We start from the raw sequence: 25913 nt of genomic DNA, 5'->3' as shown, positions 1-25913 counted from the left end.
GTTAAGCTTATTCCAAAAAAAAAAAAAAAAAACTTATTTCCTTTCCTTTAAAAAAATGTAATATCCCAAAATTAAAATAATAAAGAAAATGCATAATTAATTGTTACATCTCAAAATAAGAGACAAACAATTAATTGATCTAGCAAACTTTAAATCCAACACACTATCTTCAAAGTCTCAAATTAATTGACAAATAAAATGCAACACTAGCATAAAATTTAATATTCTTTTTTCTTGTTTACGATTTCATATCTTTAAAATTTAAATATTTGTATTTTTTTATACTGATAAAATATTTGAAAAAATATATAACATATTATTTTACCTCAAAGGGGCGGGTTAACGGGCTAAGTTAACATAATCCAATTGGATTTCTATAGCACTTTTCTCCAACCGACACAAATGGAGCCGCTGGTTGGCCGGGTTGACCGGTTTTTTAATCCACCCGCCACCTCCCTTCTATTCGGGTTTTTTCGATAACCGGAATCGCATTACCCAAAACTCGACACAAACGTCCAATAAACAAATCCTAAAATCCCGTTTGGTTTCTTAGAAAATAAGGGAAAGCAAAGCAGCCGACCACACTGAAAAAAATGGTGAAACAGAAATCAAAGTTACGTCCTTTTCAAGAAAATGAAAAGCCCCAGAGACCAAAAAGGTACTTTTGGTCTTGCACATGGATTGAAACGATTACACATTTAGAATTAGAAATTCATTTGTAAGCACTTACTCTCTTGACGGTAGTTTTGTGAAATGCAGCTCAAATAGGATGAAAATATCTGTTTTTGGTTTAGATATTTTTATGTTACTAGTAAAGTTTATTTTTTGCCTATTATTTATTCATTATTTGTTCACTTTATTATGCCTTCTTGCCCATGTTTAATTTTTATTTGTTTAATTGTTGATTGAGATTTGTTATTGCTTTTGTTTTAGTGATAGTAATTAGTAACACCAGCTTATCATTTGTATATTCTTATTGCCTTTATTTAGTTTACGATGTCTAGTTTTCCCTCATTGGATCAAGTTATTTAATATATCAGACGCACACGCATACACACAGAGGCTATACTTGCATCATGTTGATACAAGTATAGTTTGTTTCGAAGGAAAATTTTGACACAAGGCTTTTATACAAGCCTATAATTGGGGTATGAAAGGACTATCTTTTGTACGCCAATATTTTTGTGTCCTTCCTTCACATTCATTGCTGTAATTTAAGCACTTAAGTCGTTGAAGGATGAAGATGGACCGCAACATTGGGATCAACCAGATGTCGTGGGAAGCCTTTGTTGGTGAATGTTCTATCGGTAGAGTAATGCTTCAGGCTGCCGGCAATGAGATCCTGGATGGGATGTTAAGGATGCATTAGCTGTTTGTAATAAATGAATCGGGAAGCCTATTGATAACTCACGTAGGCTATGCTATGCTTAGCTATTCAATGTATTTGTGCTTTTACTTTGTTATGTCAGAATATTCCACAAAATAAATAAGAATAGAAGCATATTTATTTATGCTTATATTCCTTCGAATAATTTTTTAATTAACTTTTTAATTGGAAAATGTATTTCATTTAGCAGTTCGTAGAGATAGCCTAATGTACTCCTGGAAATGGTAATCATGATAAGGTTTAGAACTATGTCTTACTGTAAGTTATTTGTGAAATAATCAGAAAGACGTAATATCTTTGACGATTTACAGCTTAGGTAATCCTTTGTTAAGTAAACTGTTGGGAGTGAGAGAAAATATCCTTTTCAAGCACGGAAGGGAGATGGGATGTCTTGCAACTTTGGACTATCAATACTCTTGACTTGGAATTTTAGGATATTGGTTGTAAGAAGAAAAGAAGTGTAATGACGAGGAAGATAGAATTATGAAAAGAAGAATAGGAAAGCCATTTGTAGGAAAAATGAAAAAGGAAGAGAAGCAAAAGAATTATTACAAGTAAGACATGAGGTTCAATCACAGTTGTGTCTTCTCTCTATTTTGGAGTAAGAGACTTGTATACTGAACTTGCTGAGTAAGTGCTTTTAATTTTCATTTTTGTTCCTAGTGATTTTTTCAAGTTCTTCATGGAAGACCTGGCGAAGTGCACTAAATAGGGCAGTCTTTTTTCCATCTTAAATAGCTCCAAAAGTTTTCTTATATTCTTTTGATTCTCTTCAAAGATCAAGATTTGACAAGAAACGAAGTTTGAAATATAGGTGGCCTATGGTATTCTTTAATATTTCTTAATCTCTTAGACTTGGATTCAAAGCAAAGAAAACTCAAGCTTTGATATAAGGGGTAAGGGGTTTGATAAACTAGAAAAAGGTAGCTGGCGAAAACTTTCATGGGATTTTTAAGCTATGCTTCAAACTTTGCTTGCTAGGGTATGAAAGTAAACACACATAATTGATGGAGTTGTACTGTATCTTTTAACCCACCGCATTTTGCAGAGGACCTTGTTTTGTCATCTTTAACAATAACCATCATTTCTTCTTAGGATAATGTTAGAAAGTAATGAAGAGGGTGGTTGAATTATAAATAACTTGCAAGGTGTGAGTTTTAAATTCTCTTGGTGGTACTAACCTTATAAAGAGTGGAAGATTTAAATTCTCTTGCTAGAATCTTCAGTTTCAAATCCTATAAATGAGGCTAGAGGATTCTTGGGTATTAGAAGAGGAAGAAAGTAAAAGCGCCATATGGTGGACAAAGAAGAAGAGCTAGCATGGTGAAAATTATGAACTGGGGTTCGATGGATAAAACAGAAAAGGTTACTTTGGAGTCCTTGCCAAATCTAAGTTGAAAGTTGATTTCGTCAAAGGATATTACCTATGATTGAAAAAAAAAAAAAATTAACTTTAGAAACTTTAGAAGAACTGAATTTACAAGAGCATAATCTACGTATGAGAGTGTCCAGTAAAAGCAAAAGTGTTAAAGGCTAGAAGCATCATTGAAATCTCATTTGAGATTATTCTTTGGCAGGATCGACATTAATTCTTAGGATACTACCCCCTCAACATTATAAGCCTTGTGAGCTAGCTAAATCGCTTTAACCCATGATAAAGAGAAGAAACTAATGATGAGGGCAGGCCGAATGACAAGTTCTTTGTTTTCGACCGAAAGATATAAGCTTTAAATTCTCTTAGGGTCACTTATCTTCTAAAGATTGTAAGTTTTGGTGGTAATCAGTGGTTTCGAATCCTATACACATGCCAGTGAGGCTTGAGGATCTTTTGGTGTTAAAAATGGATGAACTGCATAATTTTAAGTTAAGAGTGTCATAAAAAAATTAAAACAAAATTGGAGTCCTTCCAGATCTAAGCTGGAAGGTGTATAAAGATGTTTATTTTGTTTAATTTGAGGAAAATATTGAAGTTTATTGACTTCCTGATGTAATATAAATGCTAAATGTTTTATTTATCTCCCATAAGGTGTTTGTGGGCTACACTTGGTGCTTATAAGTTGTACATTGATAAATTTCAGCTGTAGGCAAGTGTTCGAATATAAATAAGATTTTTAAAAATTTTCATTTAATCATGAGTAGAAACTTATGTCTTGTGAGCACCTACTGATAGCAAAAGTGTAAAAGGGTAGGAGCATTACTGAACTCTCCTTCGAGATTCTTCTTTGAGGGGAGAAACATTAACTCTTGAGACATCCCTGCCGAGGTTGTGAGCCTTGTGAACTACTAAATTGCTTTATCCGACAATGAACAGAAGACTAATGAATGAACAACATTTGAATGCACCACTAATGAACGAACAACATTTGAATACATCCTTCTTCCATATTTGTAGAAATAGAATAGCTTTATCACATGTAATGGTTAGGATCCCCTTATCTGATCATAAACCTTAGAAACAAATAGAAATAATAGGGGTTTTATCCCTACCTACTTGATCTTGTAGCAATATGGCATGGACCGTTTATAGAGATGTATCCAAACTCCTCATGGTTAACTCTCAGCCTTTCAATCAAAAAACGACGTCGTTGAAAAATTGAAATTTTCCAATAGTTTCCATTTATAACTCAACAAAGGATCTGTTCCGTGTTCTAGTCACTTAGATTAGTAACATAGAGTACTTGTAAAGTTCTACGTAGACAAGAGGCAAAAAGAATTCTTGTTTTGGGATCCTTAATATCTCGCATTTATTAGTTATGAGTTTGGCAGTCAATGGCATATGTTCCATTTTGCTTGTGTATTTTCAAATTGATTTTTAACCAGAGATTTTTTAATAATTGGTATCTGAACAGGCTCAAACAAAGTTAAGCATGCAATTCTATGATTGCTAGTTTGAAAACATTTTCCTTGTTGAGATAATTGGATATCAAAAAGGAAAAAGAAATCCCAAATAAATGTCCCAGCTGAGTAAAGCCACTATTTATTGTTTGCTGCAAGTATGATAGGTAGGCTAGTCCTAGGTGTCCCATATCAGTCAAGTATGGGCTTGGTCTAGGATTTATAAACTCCTTACACTTTTAACTTGTATGCCAGGGTTCAAGGACGAGTTCCATTCAACAGATTTTTGGATATTAATTAATGAAAATATTTGAAGTTGACTTATTTATTGCGTCTTGCCTCTGTTTTGACCATTTTTGTTATTTGTGTGCGGACATGAAGCTCTTTGATAATATCTTTGAATGATTATAAAACCTACTAATATCTTCATTCCGCCATCAAATTATGTTAGTTGATGCTCATACCTTGAATTCTCTTAAGAATTCTCCCATTCCTTATTTAATTTATTTCACCATTTGATTCAATATTGGTTTACGTTATATATAGTAGATCATCTATGATTGTTTTTCAACTAAAAACGTCATCAAAGGCAAAAAATGGATTCCTAATTGAATGTTTCCAGCTTTTATTATTTCTGATCAATCAGAACCTCGTGAAGAAAAAATTAATTACTACATTATAGCTTTTAATGTTTCCTTTTGATTCCCGATATTGTGTTTATGATTATATATTTTCATTAAATATCTAATCCTGTGTTTTTAATGCAAATTTTAGCACCACAAAGATGTTTTTTATATTATTGAGGAAAATACGAGTGCTCGTATGGAGAAGTAGTGCATCTAGGGGTAATTCATGGTGAACTTGGGTCTTGGAGCATGTAAGAACCGCTGTCAATATTGGATTTTATGAGTATTGTGTTGTCAGCATGTGTTGCTTGCCGATAGGCAGTTGTCAATAAGGAGGGGCAACAAAGCTTATATCGAATTCTGATTATTTAAATAGAAACAATTTTTTAAGGGGGGAAAAAAAAAGGTTTAGTAGTGAGGAATAAATGCAGGTGCACAGGTGTTTATGTGGACTGTTCTCATTTTTTGGATGGTAATTTGCAGGTAAGTAAATATTGTGCAAATGAGCTCCATTTAATGGTAGCGGAAGAATGGGGGAGAGAAGCTGGTAATGATGGATGGCATAGGAGGTGGGAGGCTGCACTGTGCAGGTCTTATGAGAGGGCAGATGATGTTTTCAAGGACAATTCATTAGCACCCTACTCAGTTGGAACAACAGCTTTGGTTGCAATTCTGTCACCCTGCCAGATCATTGCTTCCAACTGCGGTGACTCCAGAGTTGTTCTTTCTCGCGGGAAGCAAGCAATCCCCTTAACAGTTGATCACAAGGTTTTTAACTAATTCTGATTTTATATCTCCTCTTTTCCCTAGATTAATTTAAAATTGACTGATATTATTTTCATGCCGTGCTATATGCCATTAACAATTACCATTTGACATTGTTGATTACTCAGATCTGAGCATTGCATAGTATTTTTACCTTCGGAATGACTTGTTGCCTCTGTGCAGCTTGATAGAGAAGATGAAGTAGCAAGAATTACCAATGGAGGTGGGCAGATTATCAACTGGGGTGGTTTAAGGGTGGGGGGGATTCTTAATATGACAAGAGCAATAGGTTTTTCCTTTTCCTTGAACTTCAAATTTGCATGGTATGACCGATTGGTTTTTCTTAATTATTATTGTATTCTTTGCATTTGAATAAATTCTATAGCTCAACTGTATTCAGGTGAAACCTTTTATTTATTTTGTCAATGGTAGATCTTATCACGAAAATTTCAAAAAATTACAGCACAATTGAACAAATTCCTCTAAAGAGAGCACTCAGGTGAACCAAACTACAAGAATGCATGGAATGTAAGATAGTTGATAATGTCTGCATTGTCTTGCTAAAAATGTTGCTTTCTTGAGTTTCTGTTTAGATTTAGACCAGTGCCACTTTACCATTGGTGCCTTTAAGATCAGATCAACAATTTAAACATGTTGGTTCTTAAAGAAGCAAGGAAATATGGAATATTCTGTCTACTGGGATGGTTTAATTTAGTTTAGTATTTTGAAATTATATACGTATTTTGGAGATCGACTCATTCGTTTGTATTGCAGCTTTTTGGAGAAGGCATATACAACAAATGGCGTACAAAGTTTTTCTTTCTGGTTTTAATCTTCTCATTGTTTTAGTTATTTCTAATTATCTGCATAAATTCATAGAAAAGTGTGTTCTGCATAACTCTTTGAGGCATTTTATTTATATTCCAAATTTCCACTGATTTTTCAGTCTCTCTCATGGCTTATTTGGTGCAAATTCCCCTTTTCCTGTTTTGTTGACATCCACTTTTTTGGTTCACCATCTAATTGGTCTTCCACAGCAGGTCAAAGCACATTGAGCTTCGACATCACTTCAAAAGAGACTTAACACTAATAGCTTTGATATTGTCTCTCTATCTCTCTCGTTTTTGGTAGCCAAAGCCATATCTCTGATAGTGTAATTCTGACTTTTTTTTCCTCATGTCCTTATGTGCTTTTCATGACTTTCTAAGGGTCAAAGTAGTACTTTATTATATTTCGGTTCACTATCAGTGGAAGTAACTTTTGTTCTAATTGAAATCCAGGAGGTTGCACTATTTTAGTCTAATGGTTTTGTTTCCTTCTTTTTCTTTTGTTTGTTGCTTAATTCTTTTACGGACTTACTAATTTGCATACAATTTTTTTATGTCTGAGTTTCAGGTGATCACAATTTGAAACCATGGGTTATTGCAGAGCCTGAAGTAACTTTCATGACCAGGAGTGAAGATGATGAATTTCTGATTTTGGCAAGTGATGGGCTATGGGATGTTATGTCCAGTGATGATGCAGTAAAGTTGGCTCGCTATGAACTGAGAAGGCGACGTAGGCTGCCGGAAAAGGGTGATACTCCCTCCTCTCCAGCTTGTGGTGCTGCTGAAGAACTCGTTAAGATAGCTTATGATGCATTCAGTACCGACAACATCTCTGTTGTTATTGTTGACCTGAAAGCTCCTAGGATTAGGTCCCTGCAGAACACTGAAAAAAGGTCCTCTCTCCCCTCCTCACTTGCCCAGTACAAAAGAACTAATATGATTGTGCTAAAAATAACAAATTAGTGCAAGCGTAGGCAATAAATGGCTTTAGCGAGACGAGTTTTAGGCTCTATAAAAGCTGAAAATGAGTAAATACATGTACGTATCTTAGAGAAAAAAATTGCTTAATTAGCCTACATTAACTTATAATTTTGTTGTTTCTATTTTGAACATTCAAGATGATAAAAACTGATTTATTTTAAGTCCACATGACCTGGTCAAGATAATGAAGTTTTGCATGTAAATATAAATTTCATATATGCTATTAGTTCTTCACTTGGTTATGATTGAATTTTCTTTCCTAGCAGGGATGAAAAACAAATGTAGTCTGCCTCTACTTGCTTCAATCGCCAGGAAAAGAAGAGGATCCCTGTTGTTGAAGTCTAGTATCTGCTTGCCAGTAAAGACAGGATGTTTTTATACCAAAGTGGTATAACACCTTAAACAAAGCTCGCACATTTTCTGACAGTAAAAACTTTAAATGACAACTATACACCCGGAAAACGTATTAAATAAATGACAGTAATGGGCTGTCTTCCTTGCTGGACATATATATTTTGCATTCTATGGATTGTACAGTTGGATAGTTTTTACCTTTGTATTTAGATACATATTTAAACATGCCAGTGCAGTTTTATAGCTACTAGATACTTTCTTAATTCTTATGCTTGTTTTAGTTAGCCTCCACTTTGATTATATGATCCGCTTCAACAATCTGAAGGATGGAGAATGTTGCCTATCGATTTGGACTATTAAATTGTCTTTAGATGCTTGAAGTCTTGAACCGACTGTTACTGCTGATTTTGACTCGGAAGCTTTTCCACTTGCCATAAATCATGCACAAGAAATGAATGAAAAGAAATATAGGAAAGGGAGTATCATTTCTGAGATAGATTTAGCTACCTCCGGCTTATGAATTATTAGGGTATATCCACAACACAGAGCTGTCTGGAACAATGCTCGTTACAGTCTGTACCTCAAATTTTCCGTTCATCTCCAGGTTTTCTGTTGATTAGGGGATCAATAACGGAAAAGTTGGGAGGTGTTATACTAAACAATGCGATATTCTAGTCCTAGGAAAAATCAATCAAGTTGTGGATCTCTGGTTGATGTCAAAACTGGAGGCGACCTTTAGCTCCTCGAGATGAAAAAAGGAGCATCGTAGATCTGCAAGCTATTGTCAATATTTTGAATTGTAGGCGTGATATTTCATGAGATCATACAAGTTAAATCCTCTTCCTTTAATTCATTTAAAATTAATCCACCCCATTATGCAAAAAGGCTTGAAATTTTGAATTGCAAGATTCTCAGGTTAATTAGTATCCATACCCCTTTAAGATTCTCAGGTTAATTAGTATCCATCTCCCTTTAACTCTGCATCCTAACACAAGCCAGGGGATTAGAAGTTTTGCTCATCGTAGGTAAAGAAATTGATTACATAGATATCCAAAATTAAACAGTTAACATGTTCATATATTTTCCTGCATCTTGGCCAAATTACGTAATAATCTCAGCCTCGTGCATTTTGAGTTCATGTTTGCTTGAACTTTGATTCTTCTTTAATTTTTTTTATTGATATAATATACTTAGCTGCGTGTACTTAATTAATTGCATTATTTAATTTTATGCATGTCTCCTAAAATACAGACACCTTAATGCTTTTCTTTGATCATATGGGTCCATAATTAATATTCTGTGCATGCATGTTGCTATATATGTAGTTGTCTAAGAATTACTACTTTTTGTTGCAGCTGCTCTATGATCACAAAATTTGTCGGCTCTACATTCACTCGACGGGGTTCTTGCTTTTTCAGGATTTGCTATAAAGATCTCTCATTCAGTTCATTTCCATAAATTGATGATGATGAGCTGAACTTCAAAAGCTAAATAATGATGGGATGATGATGAGCAGAATTGATGCTGCAGCCTGCAAGGAGAGGAATATAATATCTATGTAAAAAGGATATTTAGAAAGCAACCGTAAGAGGCTAAAGTTCATTCTCTGTGCGATTGCATCAATGCCCACAAGTTTAGTTTATTCGCATAAGCACATTATTGATGGAAGATGTTTTTATCCCCCATTTTTTTTTCAAAAAGTTCCAGCACCAGCAGCTCGTCACTAGTTTACTTCCATTTAAGCCAAATTTATAGAATGGGAAACAATTAACAACCCTTATGCTATCCAAAGAAGACAACCCTTACTCCTTTCTTGCCATTGAATCTACTAAGACAAGCTTTCATTTTTTGCTAGAGCCAAATGATGCAACGTTGATTTTTTTGGCTTTTGTTAAATATTGTGTGAACATTATTCCATATAGGTATTTCGCGTAGAATTGCAAAGTTGGGTTACAACCTACAGATATTTATAATCTAAAATCTACTAAAAATTTTGAATTTTATCTATTTTTTAGTTTAGCCTTGAGGTCTACCGAGTATGGATAAGAAATCTATACACAATAAAATATGAGAATCTTTATCTTAATATTGGGAGATATCTACCGCTACTTACTAACCGTAGAGAGGGAATTAAGTTGAGTCTCTAAGTGGGAATCTTTATCCTAATATTGAGAGATATCTCCCGGTACCTACTATGGAGAAAGAATTAAGTTGAGTCTCCAAATGAAGAATTGAAGTTACCATTTGGCCAAATACCTCAAGTGGCTAGAGTTGTCTAGGTTTTTACTGAATTGGTTATTTCTTTCAAGAAAAGCATATGATACCTCATTTAAATTCCAACTCCTCGTGTGTCCATTCCAGTATCACACATGTTCAAATGAGATACATATTGAAGTTTGGATGTTATATCTAGAAATGGAACAGCCCAAAAACTGGCATGTCATCTCGGATTTGCTGATGCAAATTATGCTGTCATTTGATGGAAATAAAATCATTGGAAGCTGCTGCAAGCTCAAAAGTACCAGCAGCTGATCATATCGAACAGCATTTTACGATCCTTGCATAGAAGAAAGTGGTAGGAAAAAAGAATCACAATCTATACTGCAGATGAACACAAAATCATATATATGCTGATCCCATGCACTCCACCTACACTCACACATACACACTTTGATCAGCTTTATTTTTTAAACTCTTTTAGCACAGAGGCTGAGGAGCAGATGTCACCACGCTTTTAATTTGCTTTAAGCACTGCGAAAAGAAACAATCTCGGTTTTAATTTGCTCACTTGTGTTGTGTTGTCACAGAGGAGAATAATAAAGAGAGAATCTCTTCACAAACACTTCTTTCCTTTTAAACATTTTGCTAAAATTGGCAGGCAAAGACATGAAAAGGACCAATGCTTGGAAGAGTAAAGTTCTTGTGTCAATCATTGTTGCGCACAGTGATTTTATCATTTTATTTCCCTTTTTTGGGTCAGCAGACATGATTCTTTTCTCTTTTCTTGTTGCTGATTTCTGTTTATTAATATTCTCAGCCCACCATTAACTGCTATATATCTTTCCTTAGCACTCAAACAAGCATTTTTCCTAAATAAAGTCACGGCTTATATCGATCGTATCATTAAAATAATAATTTGCAACACTATGATCCATTAGAGCCTAATTATGTAAGCATGCATGAATGTAACCAAATTAGACAAGCTTTCAGGTGAAAAAGAAGAGAGAGAGAGAGTTGCGTTGGAGTATTATGATATCTTTTTTATTCAGAATTTAGAAAAAGATTGGGGTATTCTCAGTTTATAGTCTTTTATTGGACTATTAACTATGCATGTTTGTCAATTAATCATGTAAAAAGAAAATTAAACGTAGACAAAATCCATCAAAGTGGGAGCATACACTATGAACACTCAAAATATTTCCATGAATTTATTACATATTGGAGAAAAAGTGAGATTTAGATGATAACGTGTTTTGTGTGATCTAAATATGTATATAATATGTATTATATTCTTCGTTAGTGATGTATTTAGATGATTGAACTGCTGTTAAAAAGGCATTGCTTAAAATATTGTTATTATTATTATTATTATTATTATTATTATTATTTAGGAATCGAATCTCGCTCAGATAAGAACATATGACTATTAAATGATATATTTTAGTTTGACAATATTTATAAAAATGGTGAATAATAAAAGAGTAGTTGAATTGTATAAATGACAATTTTCGACTTCTTTATTCTCAGATTATTCTATAAATCTATATTATGTTTTATATATTTTAAAATTATTTCCTAATTTAGACCGAAATCTATTAGAATTTGAGTAACTAATAGTAGAAATATTTTAAAAAATATCTTTAAAATATGTTAACAAGTGATTTAAAAAAAAGTAATTAAAAAGCGTCAAAACAATCCAGATTCTTGTCTATATAAATTTAACAAAACATAAATAAAAAATCTACTTGACATGCCAATACAATTTGACACCTAATAAAAACACTTAAAAACTTAAAAGTGATTGATAACTTCTTTAATATTAATAAATCAAACACTACCATGTACATAGAAAATAATTACTAAAAATGCATCTGGTGAACAGAATAAAATGGTAAAATAAAAAAGAAAAAGCCATGACTTATATTATAATTTGATTAAGAGCACTATCAGGGGATTCTAGAAGACTAAAACTATTAATAATTTCATTTAGTATACAATGTCCTATGCTCATATCAATATAGTATATGCCCTAACAAAATCAAAAGTGTATGAATATGAAATTATACTCTATATTCACATCAATAATTTTTTTTTGTGGGTTAATTTTATATAAATTATTATTTTTCATATATTACCACATGTGCATTGCTACATAGGTCGACTGCTTTTTATTTTTATTTTTGATTATCGACAATTTTTAGGGGAATAATAAAAGAGATTATATAGAAGCAATCAAAAGTTTATATATCATAATGGCCAATTGTTTAAAAATCGATAATTTTTTTTCTTCTTTTAATAAAAGAGATTATATAAAAAAGCAAATCAAAAGTTTATAGACCATAACGGCTAAATGTTTAAAAATCAGTACTTTTTTCTTCTTTTAAAAAGGTAAAGAATGAGTAAAGTCTAATCCAATTTTTAAATTTTTAACTCTCCCCGAAATTTAAAATTGGGTGGCCAATTAAATAAAATTTAGTTGAAATTCAATTGAATAAACTCCAATTGTTACATGTTACTATTGAAAAAATAAACATCCTAAAATTGTATATACTTTAAGAAATTAGTGATTGAGATAGATAGAAAAAAATTGCTGTGATTGATTAGAGAGGTTGATTAGAAACTTAAACAAGTTATTAATTAAAACGTTGTGTCCGTACATATGATCTTTGAGTTCTGCTATTTGCCCCGGGTCAAACCCCGGGTCAAACCCCGAAAATTAAAACAAAACGACGTCGTTTCCTCTTTTATTTGAAACGCTGCCGTTTCACTTTAACAAAAGCTCTCCTCTTCGTTTTCCCCCCTTCGGTCTTCAATTTCGTTTTCCCCTCTTCGTTCTCCAATTTCATCTTCTCCTCTTCGTTTCACCAAGGAAATTTGCATTCATTTTCTGCCATTCATTTTGTCCTCTTCGTTTTCATCTTCCCCTCCTCTTCGTTTTCGTCTTCCCCTCTTCATTTTGTTGTCTTCATTTTTCCACCCAAATCTGGAAGTTTCTGGCATTCGCGCAGGCACGGTCACCGTCAACGTGGCAGCCATCACCCGCATCCGTCATTGAACTCACGAATCGTCACAGTTATCACAGTCTCAGGTAATGCTTCGATCTTTAGCTTTTCTAGGTTACGGTAAAATGGGGACAATTTTGAAAGCTATCAATTTCCGTTTTATTAAGGAAATAACTGTGTTTGTGCTGAATTGGTCTGGAATTTGTGCTTGAGTTGGTCTGCAATTTGTGTGCTCGAATTGGTCTGCAATTTGTGTGCTTGAATTGGTCTGCATTTGTGCTGAATTGGCCTGTAATTTGTGCTTGAGTTGGTCTGCAATTTGTGCTTGAAGTGGTATGGAATTTGTGATGAATTGGTCTGCAATTTGTGCTTGAATTGGTGAGGAATTTGTGCTTGAGTTGGTTTGGAAATTGTGCTGAATTGGTCTGGAAATTGTGCTGATTTGGTCTTGAAATTGTGCTGATTTGGTTTGGAATTTATACTGATTTGGTCTGGAATTTATGCTGATTTAGTCTGCAATTTAAGCTTGAATTGGTCTAGAATTTGTTAATGTTACGAAATTATAACGTGGGGATTTAATTTGTTTTGCTTGGATTTGGCATGTGCAATTTCAAATATGGATCAAACTAGCAACTTCCAGATTGAGTTCTGCAAGCGAGGTTAAGAGAAGAGCTATATCAGGAGCTTGGCAGTAAGCTTGGCCCTAACAAATCAAGGTGATAAATCTTACCTTTTTTTTTTTTAATAGCATGTGTTTGTTTGGAATTAAAAATCTGGAAATCTGGAAGTTGAATGTGGAAGTTGGAAATGTGGAAGTTGAATCTGAAAGTTGGAAATCTGGAAGTGTGTGTTTGTCTCTGTGTGTGTGTTTGTGTATCTGTGTGTGTGTGTTTGTGGCTCCTGTGTGTGTGTGTGTGTGTTTGTGTATCTGTGTGTGTGTGTTTGTGGCTCCTGTGTGTGTGTGTGTGTGTTTGTGTATCTGTGTGTGTGTGTTTGTGGCTCCTGTGTGTGTGTGTGTGTGTGTTTGTGTATCTGTGTGGGTGTGTTTGTGGCTCCTGTGTGTGTGTGCTTAAATCACCAGTTTAAGCACAAAAAACACACACACACAGACACAAGCACAAAAACACACACACACACACACAGGAGCCACAAACACACACACACAGATACACAAACACACACACACACACACACACACACACACACACACACACACACACACAGAAACACACACACACACACTCATGCGCGCCACAAACACACACACACACACACACACACACACACACACACACATAGACACAAACACACACACACACAGATACACAAATACACACACACACAGGAGCCACAAACACACACACACACACACACACAAACACACACACACAGACACACACACACAGACACAAACAAACACACACACAGAGACACAAACACACACACACACACACACACACACACACACACACACACAGACACAAACACACACACACACACACACACACACACACACACACACACAAACACACACACACACAGACACATATAGATACACACACACACACACACAAACACACACACAGAGGAGCCACAAACACACACACACACAGAGACACAAACACACACACACATACATTATTAACTGTAATTGTATCTTTTTTTGGGCAGTTCTATGGCTTCACAAACAATGTCATCCAACACAAGCGAGAATCGAAGCTCATTGCAAATGTGTAATGGATGTGGTGATCCGATGGAGATCTTAACGTCACACACAAAAAAAAATCCAAATCGTAAATTTTGGATTTGTAGAGGATGTAACAACTTTCAGTGGGCAGAAGATCGTAAACATAGTGAAGGGAAGATAAACTTGTTAGCGGATGAGGTTAGGAAGCTGGCCTTGGAGATTGAGTGTTTGTCCGTAAAATTTCAATTATTGCATAAAGAACTTGAGCACATGCGAGATCGTGAAGTGCAGAGGCGATTGTTGGACGACGAACTTCGAAAGAGAGAGGCACCACGAAGTGATTTTATTAAATTAATCGTAATTGTTGTATTATGTTTTCTATTTAAGTATTGTTTTTAAGTTGTTTCTATTTGTACTATGTTATTGGAAAAGACTTGTATTGTACAATTTGAGCACGATATGTAATAACATTTTAATGTTAAATATAAATTTCCGATTGTTGAATTAATTTAAAGTATTATGAATTTAGAATTTGCCCCAATAAAACTTCTCAAAATTATAATATGGCCCAACTCATTTCAATATGTTCCAAATAGATCCAAATTTAACTTACAAAGATCCAAATTTAACTTACAAAATCTAAAAAAAAATATGTCCAAATACACATACACCAAGTTAATACATAAAACATAAGCTAACTTCAATTAACCTCGATCATGTGCTTGGTTCATTGCTTGAAAACTCCCCTCGATTGGTCTCCTCCAAATTTTGTTGCGGAAAATATTGGAAGTTTCCGTGATGGACTCCGCCATAATTCATCCAGGATTGATAGTAAGGGGGGAAAAATGCATGTTCATAGGGTGCTTGTTGTGTTAGCTGTTATACAACCAACAAAAAAATTAAATGCAAATTATCAAACATATGACAATGAATGGAAATAACAAATTAAAAAAAATATTACCAGTGCCATATGGCTCTCTTGTGTTGGGACTGTAGTAGCCACCTGAGAAGAAAATCCATGTATCTCCGAGTCCTAGAAATGTGGTTAACACACATTTAAAATATATATTTTAAATTAATGTAAAATGAATGTATTAACGAAATTACCTCCACAATTGTGCTAGTCGAAGCATTATTCGATTTCTGTTTTGGCCTCTTAAATTGCTTTTGCTTTCTTTGAGTAGGTGGACGACCTTTACGCCGAGTTACTATTGGATCTTGTATGTTTTCGGTATAACTTCCTGATCCACCATAGCTGCATGTATCGTCACCATCACTGCGAACATTCAGAGATACATCCTTCATTGCTTTCTCGATCCAACCCATAATATTTTTATGGCTTTCTTCATTTTTTGAAGCTACCTCAGCAACATCATAAAAAGCAGTGCACTCCTCTCTATACCGTTGATGTTCAATGCTTGAATTTCGTGCATCATAACTGACTTTGACTTTACTGTAGAATCTCCGCACATCTTTCCTCCATCTTCGTAGGATATACTTTTCAGGCAGTAATTGTATACGGTTACGTGACAACACTGCGATGGCGTGTCTACAAAGAATGCCCTTATATTCAAACATTTTACACACACAATGAATTTCACCCTCATTTTTGGCAAAAAAGACTTTCAAAGTTTTTTCTCTACTTTGTTCATCGTTTTCAATAACTTCATATTCTGATCCCCCACAACTGAAAACCTCACAATATATCTTATTCGCCAACTCTTGCTGAAATTCTTGAAACTTGGAAATAGTGTACACTGCTTCAACTTGCTTCTCCATTGCAAAACTGGTACGACATGGCATCCGTTGGCCAAAACACCTAGCATCCGCTTGCCATTCTTTCTCAATTTTACTTTCCATTGCTTTTTCATATTTCTCCACAAATTGTTTCAAAGTTGTTTTCGAGTTAACATACCCATCAAAGAAAGCATTCATACTTTCACTACGCTGAGTGGTTGACATTCCAGCCCAAAAAGAATTTTTCACGAAACATGGAACCCAACGATTTCTTTCCTCATATAATCCATTTAACCACTGATTATTAATAAGATCATATTTGTCTACCATACCATGCCAAGCTTCCTCGAATTGGACAGGAGTATATGAATCATAAACAACGGAATGTAATGAAACTCTAATGGCATGATATTCAACGTACCTTCCCAACTTCTCAGGCACTTTTTTCAGTATATGCCATAAACACCATCGGTGCCTAGTGTTTGGAAAAACAATCTCAATCGCATTTTTCATCGCTTTGTCTTGATCTGTAATGATTCCAAGGGGAGGAGAGCCAGACATGCATGATAGCCATGTGTCAAATAACCACGTAAATGTCTCCGTGTCCTCATGCGAAATCAACCCACATCCTAACAAAATTGATTGACCATGATGATTAACTCCTACAAAAGGAGCAAATGGCATGTCATATTTGTTTGTAAGGTATGTGGTATCAAATGTGACCACATCTCCAAAGTCTTTATAGGCTGCCCTACTCCTTGGATCTGCCCAAAATACATTTTTCAACCGGCCCTCCTCATCTAGGTCAAGACTGAAAAAAAACCCATCATTTTCTGTTTGCATTTTTTTAAAATATCTCTGAATTGCAACAGCATCCCCTTCTCCGAGCCTTAATCGCCGCACCTTGTCAATATGATTTCTAGCATCTTTTTCTAAGAATGAGACTTTTTCAAAACCACCAGCCTCGACAACAACGGACTTAAAACTTTGAGCCATTCTAATTCCAGCTTCGTCGTTTATCTCAAGTTGCTTTTTAACAAATGGACTAATGGTACGGTTGCATCGATAATACCTACTCTTGCTCGGACTCACGGCATGGTTATGTTCAAGAATCATATTTCCAATTACCCATTTTCCGGTAACCAAATCCAAACGTCCTCCAAGTTTAGCATTGCATCCAATTTTTTGGTTTGGTTGAAGCCGCAAAACATTAGTGTCTTTGGCTTTTGACTTGCCGTTTCGCCCACAAGTAAATGTCACATATCTCAAACTCCCATCATCCCCTTTTCTACAAGATCTCCGCATAACTGGAAACCCCTCTTGTAGGCCATAACCCTTATAATATTCAAACATTTCATCAGGACTATCAAAAAACATCCCAACTGTTGGCTCAACAATTATTTCCGGCACCAATTCCTCATTATTTCCTTCCAAATCAACCCCCTGTAAATCCTCCAATTCTTCAACTTCATCAACCTCCTCCACTTGCTCCAAATTATCCATTAACTGCTGCAAATTTAAACAATGCAGTATATTATTATTTATTTATTGCAAATTCATTAAACAATTCAAGATTGTTGTAAAAGCATCGCAATTGGAAACTGAAATTATCAAATAACGGCAAGCCGCAAACATTAGCTAATAGAAGTCCGTAGTCATGATTCAAATTTAAACAATTCAAGCCTGTTGTAAAAGCATGCAATTGGAAATTGAAATTGTCAAATAACGGCAAGCCGCGAACTAGCTAATACAAGTCCGTAGGCATCCCTTTTGGTTACACATACACGGTTCTTTTGAGCAAAATTCATTGACTAGAGGGCATGTTATCGACTGTTCTTTTGAGCAAAATTTCATGACTTACCATAAAAGAAATTCGAATAGAAATTTTGTATTCGTAATCGAAACTGAAATTATTATATTCAAATATCTTCGTAATCGAAAATGTTACAGAAAATCGAAAAGAAAATTTAATACAAACTTGACAACAAAAATGAGAGCTTCAACAGGTGCTGAAAAATCTGTACCTTAGCTTGTGCAAATGCCGAAACTTGCTGTTCGTCTTCGTTGCTGTTCGTTCCTCACTTAACAATGGTGACTGAAAAATCGAATATGAAGACCTGTTTTCGTTGATGAAACTTTGATCTGTTCGTTTGTTGCTGCAACTTTGATCTGTTCGTTCGTTGCTGAAACTTTGATTTCGTTGTTGAAACTTTGATCTGTTCGTTCCTCACTTCCTCTGCCCTCCTCTTCGTTTAGTTTGTTTTGTTTTTACAAGCCAAAACGACGACGCTTCATGCAACCAAAAAGAAAAAAAAATTTGACCAAAACGACGCCGTTTTACTAATTCGGGGTTTGACCCGGGGTTTGACCCGGGGAATATAGCATTTTCCATGATCTTTTGGGTTAATCAATTCCTTTGTCTCACCGATGCCCATTAAACAATACGTGTTTGTCATGGCTTATGCTATTTTAATGGAACTTTACTTGTAAAAAATTATTAGTACTCCGAATCAGTATCTCAAGGAATTGTCATGTCATGCCAGCTGTCTGCGCTCAATTCATAAATTACACAAGACACTTTCTTTTTAGCTAACTTAAATTATAAATTTGTCTCTCTTAAATTAATTAAATATATGAAGTTTAGATTCAAAATATGTTTAAAAAAATTTATGCTCAATAATTTTAATTTTGAAAATCACACAAATATGTACACAATGACACACACATACTCACAGATACATAGTATGAGTTTTGCCAAGTCACATTATTCATAGCTTGTATCAATTCAAAATCAATTTTTTTGTATGACTTAATTATTACCTGTCGAACAATTAAGGGATCATAAAAGACTACTTTTAAGATAACTGTAAGTTACATTATCAATTGCCAAATAATAGTTTCTAAAATTTTATTACTTTATATATTTTCTTCCCTATTTATACTTTATGCCAGTTATAAATTTTATCCCCAACCTTTTGATCTTTTAGCTATATTACTGAATACTAAATATCCTCTATAATGAACGTTTGTTGTTTCTATGGTTTTTATCTTAAACGAGTTGTTAACGGTGCAAAATGATCACATCTAATTAATATCAGTAATAGTTTATAATCTGATTAAAGTGTCATTTCCAGTGAGGAGATAACTAGAAACAATTCCCAATGGGGGAGAAAAAAATGACGAAATTTTGGGGAAAAAATCATAGTAAGATTCACATATATGCTAATGAACCTTTTGATAATTTTAAATACTTATTAATTACTAATTAATTAACCTATCAGGTGATTGAGTACATAAAACGCTTACTAGGAATCTGCATTTTTCATCATTTTAGTTGAAGACATGATATAAATTCAGAAACAAATCTGCTTTTCTTTCTAACCCAAATACCGAATTAGAATCAGAATGCCAACCTAAGAAGCTACTCAAAATGGAAAAAAAAAAAGAAAAAAAACGAAAAAAAAAAAGCAGCTTTATAATAAGATATTGAAATCTCCCTTCTATCCTCCACAAAGTTGTCCTCATGTATTTGCATTTTAATCTTTCATCTACCTTTTGTCAATAAATATATATATTTAGATACTTCTTCATTAATAATATTATTTATATGTTCTTTCACTTCAGTTTCGGCTTTATAAATCCCTAATTGCTGCTGCATAATTTCACTCATCACATTAAATACATTTTCCTCTTGCAATTTGCAATTCCTTATTGCTTGCTCTCTGCAACATTTTAATTTTCTTTAAAATGGAGAGAAATCAGCAGCTTCGTAGACAACTTGCATCCATGAGGCAGTCCCTCTTTGATCAGGTTTTGTTTTTATTTTTTCTTCTTAACATCTTTTGTAAAACTTTCATCAATCATCACACATTCAACTCCAAAAAAAACTCAATTTTTAATTTTCTCCCTCCATGGAGTTGCATTTTTTGAATAAATTAATGTGTTCGTACAACTTAAACTTATTAACATACTGAAGATAAACATGGAATGGATAAATATATCGACATGTGTATGCACATGTCGTCAAGACATTAATACAAGTAATTGGTCACTTTAAAATTTTTTATTTTTATACTTTTACTTCATTTTGTGCATGTGTGTGTGTGTGTGTGTGTGTGTGTGTGTAGAAGATTTGAGATGGAAAATAAATTGGTTAAATTGGTGGGACATTTCAGGGACATCTTGATGAACAATTCATCCTGTTGGAGGAGCTCCAAGATGATGCTAACCCTAATTTTGTTGAAGAAGTTGTCACATTACACTACCGCGACTCAGCTAGACTAATCACTACTATAGAGCGTGCACTGTGAGTTGCTTCTTTTTTTTTCCATTTTTAAAGAAAATTTTATAAATTGCTATATATATATATTCATTTTTTTTGTAATCATAATAATTGAGGTAATCTCGATTGTCATAATGATTAAAATGCTTATTAATTCTAAGGAACATTAATCTTCTTATTATCACGTGCATGCATGGCTCTTGCAGGGAGAAGAGCCCTCTGGATTTCAATAAGTTGGATGGCTATATGCATCAATTCAAAGGAAGCAGCACAAGGTAATGATGATATTAATGATCACGTGCGACATCTTTTTATTTTTCATTTTTACCTACAAAAGTACTTAAATTTAAAGTTGTTATCATGTATATTCTATGTTGGCTTTCAACACAAGTATCTTTTTTTCTTTTTTTAAAACTTTTTAAATCTAATTATTTCATATTGGTTGCAGCATTGGAGCCAAAAAAGTGAAAGCTGAGAGCACACAGTTTAGAGAATATTGCGAGGCAGGAAATGGAGAAGGGTAAACTTCATTTGTTGAAATTAATGCACTCATTTCAAGTCAAGACTCTTAGTAAAAACAATAACAATTTAATTTGCATGAACCCAAGCAGATGCATGAAAACTTTCCAGCTACTGAAGAGAGATTATGCAACACTGAGAAGGAAGCTTGAAGCTTATTTTCAGGTGGGCAGGATCTCTCTATTGCTTTCTCATTTCAAATTAATATTAATTTATATATTACGCTATACAAATATATATATATATAAACCAGAAACGGTTTATTGACGTTGTGCTTTCTTTCGTTAATATCAACTGCATCAGCTGGCAAGGCAAGCTGGACCCAATGAGATTGCTTGTCGCCCCAAGTAATCAATCAATAAGAAATCAATATACATATATATGGTATTGGCAGAGGACAGTGATGGGCGCTGCAATGTGATCCATTGTGATCGATGAATCCTTGTACTGTGTTTGTGTGTGTGTGATTTTATCTTTCTCCTCTTTTGTTTGTTACTGATGTATTAGCGATTCCCTTTCATTTCTTAATGAGAATGTTTCGCAGGTTTTGCTGTGCATGGGTTGATTTGTTATTTATATATATATAATTAATTACAAATATTTACGTAAATGATTTTATCCAACAAGCGATGCCAGGGGCTTGATTAGCCCTCTTTATTTGTAAATGTCATGTCCCTTATTCTGCAAACAAATTATTGGATTTACACAAAAATATAGGCATTGTAAGGTTACGAAATTAAAGGAAAAACCCTTTTGAGATAACTGGTGTATATATATATATATACATACATACTTATAACATATATACATACATAGTAGTTTTCTGATCCATGATCTTAAAGTGCGGGAAAAGTCCGGAAAAGATTTAAACCGCGGGATTTCAAAGACTCGCAACTTAAAATGCTTAAACTGCACGGTTTATGCATTTTTCAGGACGTTCTCGTATTTTAAAATTCCGTATTAGAACATTTCTATATACATACATATGTACATACATACATACATACATACGTATGTATGTATATTATAAATATGTATCTTAGGTTATGTTCAGTAACAATATCCAAGTTTTGTATGACAAAGACAATCCACCTTTCAATTTATCCACAATTAACAATAAATTCAAAATAAACAACCAAGATAATAACCTTTCCTAGCTACTTAGCCTATCCCCCAAAAAAAGGAGCTAATTTTGGTACTAAAGTAAATATGTTTCAGTCGAAAAAACCATAATTTTGTTCTAAAAAGAGGAGGAAAAAAACCAGTCACTTATGAAACAAATCCAAAATTAAATTAAATTTAATGACGGACTGAGCTTTTGTTATTGGACCTCCAATAAAGAGCCATTTGGTCTGGTCACTTGAATGGCTTGGACCTTGGGCTTTCTTTTAAGTTATGGATCCTTTAGTTTAGGGCCATACATCTGTTGACATCCAGGAAATCCCATTTTTCAGGAGTAAGCTATATCTCCAAACTGGTAACAATTGTACCCTAATTATTATTTTAAGAATTGTGGTAATAGGTGAATTTTATATAATTATATTTGTGAACCGATGTATATATGTTTTTTCGTGTAAATGTATACTTTCTTTTGAGTATGCTGTTAAGAGGTTCAATGAATTTTCAATAGTTTGAAAAGAGATATTATGAACTCTCAAATACTCAAAAATTACTGACAGATAGATATCACGTGTAATGTTTACCTTTTATATAGTTTGAACTTTTTAAATATTAAATTTATATATTAATCAATGGCTTAAGTAATTTTCTTGAGTAACAGTGGTGTCGGATCTTAATTTTAAATGCGAAGATCAATGAAGTTAACATTGACTCATTTCAGTTCTTATGATTAGGGATGGCTAGAGTTATAAGAGTAAAATAATTTCTCTCGACTTTATCTTTTTATTTTTTCAATGTGTTTACCGACAATGGTATGAGAAATCTTTGATTTGTATAAGTATATTTTCTTATTTGAGAAAAAGATATGATATATAAACACTAAGATTAAGGAAGCTTAAAACCCTAACTCATTTCAATTTTTTTAAGACTGAGGGAGGTGAGACATAATAATCTTTATAACAATTATTCAATATATACTATTTGAACCTTATTTAGTTAGGGCTAAATTGTGAAGAAAAGGGGGTTTAATCCTTATTTATTTACCTTTTATATTTACTCTTTTTACACTAGTATAACTGTATAAACCTATAAACACCTAATTGTTAGGGAAAAAAAAAGCCTTATGTGTAGTGAAATATAGAAAGTACTATACAAATTTATTGAGTGTTGCCTCTAGTATTGTAGTGTAATGCTACACTTCTCAATTAATTCCAAGTGTTATTATGGCATGCTTATTGAATGGTAGAATAAAGTAATAAGTAATTTTATGAATTATGAAATTTATCTTCTATTAAATGAGTGCCACATTGCATATGGAATAATACTTGGGAATTCTGGTATTATTGTTTTATTGATCTTTATTTTTTTATTATCATATTTTTACTCAAAAATTTGATGTAAATTCTTGATAATTTCCTCTATTTAATAAAAACAAAGCACTTGGGGCCTATTTGGGATTGTTTTTTAGAAGTTCATAAGTGATTTTGGAAAGTTAAAAACTAATTTTAGTGTTTAGCAAAAGTTTTTAAAAAATCACCCTATCCTATAGTAAATTCTGAAAAAAGAAAAAGAAATAATAGCTTTCAAAAATCTAATTTTGAGAATCAGTTTTATATTTAATACAATTCCATACAAATTATTGATAGTCCAGACCTAACAATCAAGTAGATATTTTTCACTTTAGACATACGGCCCGTCACAGTTTTTGTTATTGGATTTTGCAACCCAAAACATGTCTATTTAGTTAGGAGAGTCTATGATTTATAAACTAGTTTAGAAATTCACTAGCTAGTAATGTGAGATATTATATATTTACCCCGTGAGGATCTCGTGTCCTCTGAGGGTCATTGGAAAGAGAACGAAACGAAATCACGTCATAATATGTCCATTCACACATTGGGTTACCGGTTGTCTTTATTACTAATTGTAATAGTCTGGACTCAACAACCAAATAGATATTATCTGCTTTAGGCACATAGTCCGTCCCGATTTTGCAAGCCACTGTGCATCTACTTAGTTAGTAGAGCCCATAAATTATAAATTAACTCAGGAAATCACTCGTTAACGATGTAGAATATTTCATATTCCTCTCTTTGAGGACCTTGCATCCCTGTGAGATTCATTAGAAACATAATGGAACAAAATCACATCATAACATATCCATCCACACATCGGGTCGGAGTCATCTCTAATATTAATTGTAATAGTCTAGACCCAACAATCAAGTAGATATTATTAGTTTTGGGGACATAACCCATCATAATTTTTGTTATTGATCTTTGTAATCTAAAATGCGTCTACTTCACTAATAAACTAATCTAAGAACTCACTCACTAGCATTGTGGAATATTACATATATCCTCACATATATTATAAAAATCTAAAATATCATTATTTAATTATGAAATAGAATTATTAAATTTAGAGAGATTATTATTATTACAGTTATATTAAGGTAAAAAAATAAAAAAAATAAAATTAACAAAATAAAAAAGTTTTTTTTAGTTAACAATCAGTAAAAAAGGATTATATATATGCATTTATAAATATGCAAAATAAATTTAATATTTTAGTCAACATATGTTCATTTCAATATTTGTACTCTTATAGTAATTTAACAGTAAGATTTACTAAATATATATGATTGATTTTAAAACTCACAACATTTTTAAAAAGAAATTTTACCAAACGTTTAACTGATTCTTTTCACAACTAATTATTTTTACAGTACAACTAACAATAATTATCTTAAGAGTTACAACATTATCAAACTAGCCCTTAAATTTAATACTTATTAGATCATTAAAAATTCACCTCTAAGTTTAGTATTAAAATCCAAATTTTGAATGACAAACACAATCCATCTTTCATTTTATCCACAATTAGCAATAAATTCAATATAACAACTAAGGTACACAATAACCTTTCCCACTTAGCCCTATCCCAAAAAAGCCTTCTAATTTTGGCACCGAAATTAAATATGTTTTAGTTGAAATTTGCTTGATAATTCATAATTATGTTCCAATATAAGAGGGGAATCAAATCCAAAATTAAATAAGAGAAACATTTAATTGATTCTCACAATGATCTAAAGATTTACAAAAAACATATGACTGTTTTTAAAACTCATAATATTTTTAAAAATAAATTTTATCAAATATTTAATTGATTCTCTTTACAGCTGAATATTTATACAGCACAACCAATAACAATTATTTTAAAACTTACAACATTATTAAACTAGCCCTTAATTTTAATACTTATTAGATCATTAAAATTTCACCTCTAAGTTTAGTATTAAAACCCAAGTTTTGTATGACAAACACAATCCCCCTTTCATTTTATCCACAATTAGCAAAAAATTCAATATAAACAACCAAGATACACAATAACCTTTCCCACTTACTCCTATTCCAGCCTTCTAATTTTGGCACTAAGATAAAATACGATAAATCAAAATTATGTTCCAACGTAGAAGGGGAATCAAATCCAAAATTAAATAAGAGAAACAGTCCATTTGGTGGGCTAAATTTTCATTATTGGGCCTCAAATAGAGGGTCAATTTGTCGGAT

At 33.1% G+C, this 25913-nt stretch overlaps 3 protein-coding genes and 1 long non-coding RNA gene across 7 annotated transcripts; 3 read left to right on the top strand and 1 right to left on the bottom strand.

Annotated features, from left to right (window-relative positions):
- The first annotated feature begins 345 nt into the window (after window positions 1-345).
- Window positions 346-8038, top strand: LOC102609423 (probable protein phosphatase 2C 6). 3 transcript variants are annotated; one of them, XM_052431482.1, is made up of 6 exons: window positions 346-658; window positions 4997-5099; window positions 5332-5616; window positions 5797-5902; window positions 7009-7333; window positions 7688-8038. In XM_052431482.1, the coding sequence occupies exons 3-6, from the start codon at window positions 5365-5367 to the stop codon at window positions 7704-7706; spliced, it is 702 nt and encodes a 233-aa protein (XP_052287442.1). In that variant the 5' UTR covers window positions 346-658; window positions 4997-5099; window positions 5332-5364; the 3' UTR covers window positions 7707-8038. The 3 variants fall into 3 exon arrangements, with proteins under 3 accessions (XP_052287442.1, XP_052287443.1, XP_006465689.2); XM_052431483.1 differs by lacking the exon at window positions 4997-5099 and having other exon boundaries at window positions 346-718; XM_006465626.4 differs by lacking the exon at window positions 4997-5099 and having other exon boundaries at window positions 348-658.
- A 4750-nt stretch (window positions 8039-12788) lies between these two features.
- On the top strand, window positions 12789-15180 carry LOC127898917 (uncharacterized). Its single transcript, XR_008050626.1, has 3 exons — window positions 12789-13083; window positions 13628-13713; window positions 14669-15180. It is a non-coding gene; the product is annotated as an uncharacterized LOC127898917 (long non-coding RNA).
- A 50-nt stretch (window positions 15181-15230) lies between these two features.
- LOC112498341 (protein FAR1-RELATED SEQUENCE 5-like) lies at window positions 15231-18682 on the bottom strand. 2 transcript variants are annotated; one of them, XM_052431216.1, is made up of 4 exons: window positions 18446-18682; window positions 15792-17930; window positions 15646-15717; window positions 15231-15560 (listed from the first exon to the last, which is right to left on the bottom strand). In XM_052431216.1, the coding sequence occupies exons 2-4, from the start codon at window positions 17922-17924 to the stop codon at window positions 15399-15401; spliced, it is 2367 nt and encodes a 788-aa protein (XP_052287176.1). In that variant the 5' UTR covers window positions 17925-17930; window positions 18446-18682; the 3' UTR covers window positions 15231-15398. The 2 variants fall into 2 exon arrangements, with proteins under 2 accessions (XP_052287176.1, XP_052287177.1); XM_052431217.1 differs by having other exon boundaries at window positions 15792-17927.
- A 1428-nt stretch (window positions 18683-20110) lies between these two features.
- On the top strand, window positions 20111-21671 carry LOC102609900 (histidine-containing phosphotransfer protein 4). The gene is made up of 6 exons (XM_052431619.1): window positions 20111-20231; window positions 20597-20727; window positions 20910-20978; window positions 21152-21223; window positions 21315-21387; window positions 21526-21671. Exons 1-6 carry the CDS (start codon window positions 20169-20171, stop codon window positions 21571-21573), a joined length of 456 nt encoding a protein of 151 aa, XP_052287579.1. The 5' UTR covers window positions 20111-20168; the 3' UTR covers window positions 21574-21671.
- Window positions 21672-25913: the final 4242 nt, after the last annotated feature.

Source organism: Citrus sinensis, chromosome 7 (genome assembly GCF_022201045.2).
Source record: "Citrus sinensis cultivar Valencia sweet orange chromosome 7, DVS_A1.0, whole genome shotgun sequence".
NCBI classification, from domain to species: Eukaryota; Viridiplantae; Streptophyta; class Magnoliopsida; order Sapindales; family Rutaceae; genus Citrus; species Citrus sinensis.
Note: the sequence above shows the minus strand (reverse complement) of the source record. Positions and strands in the feature narration are given on the sequence as shown.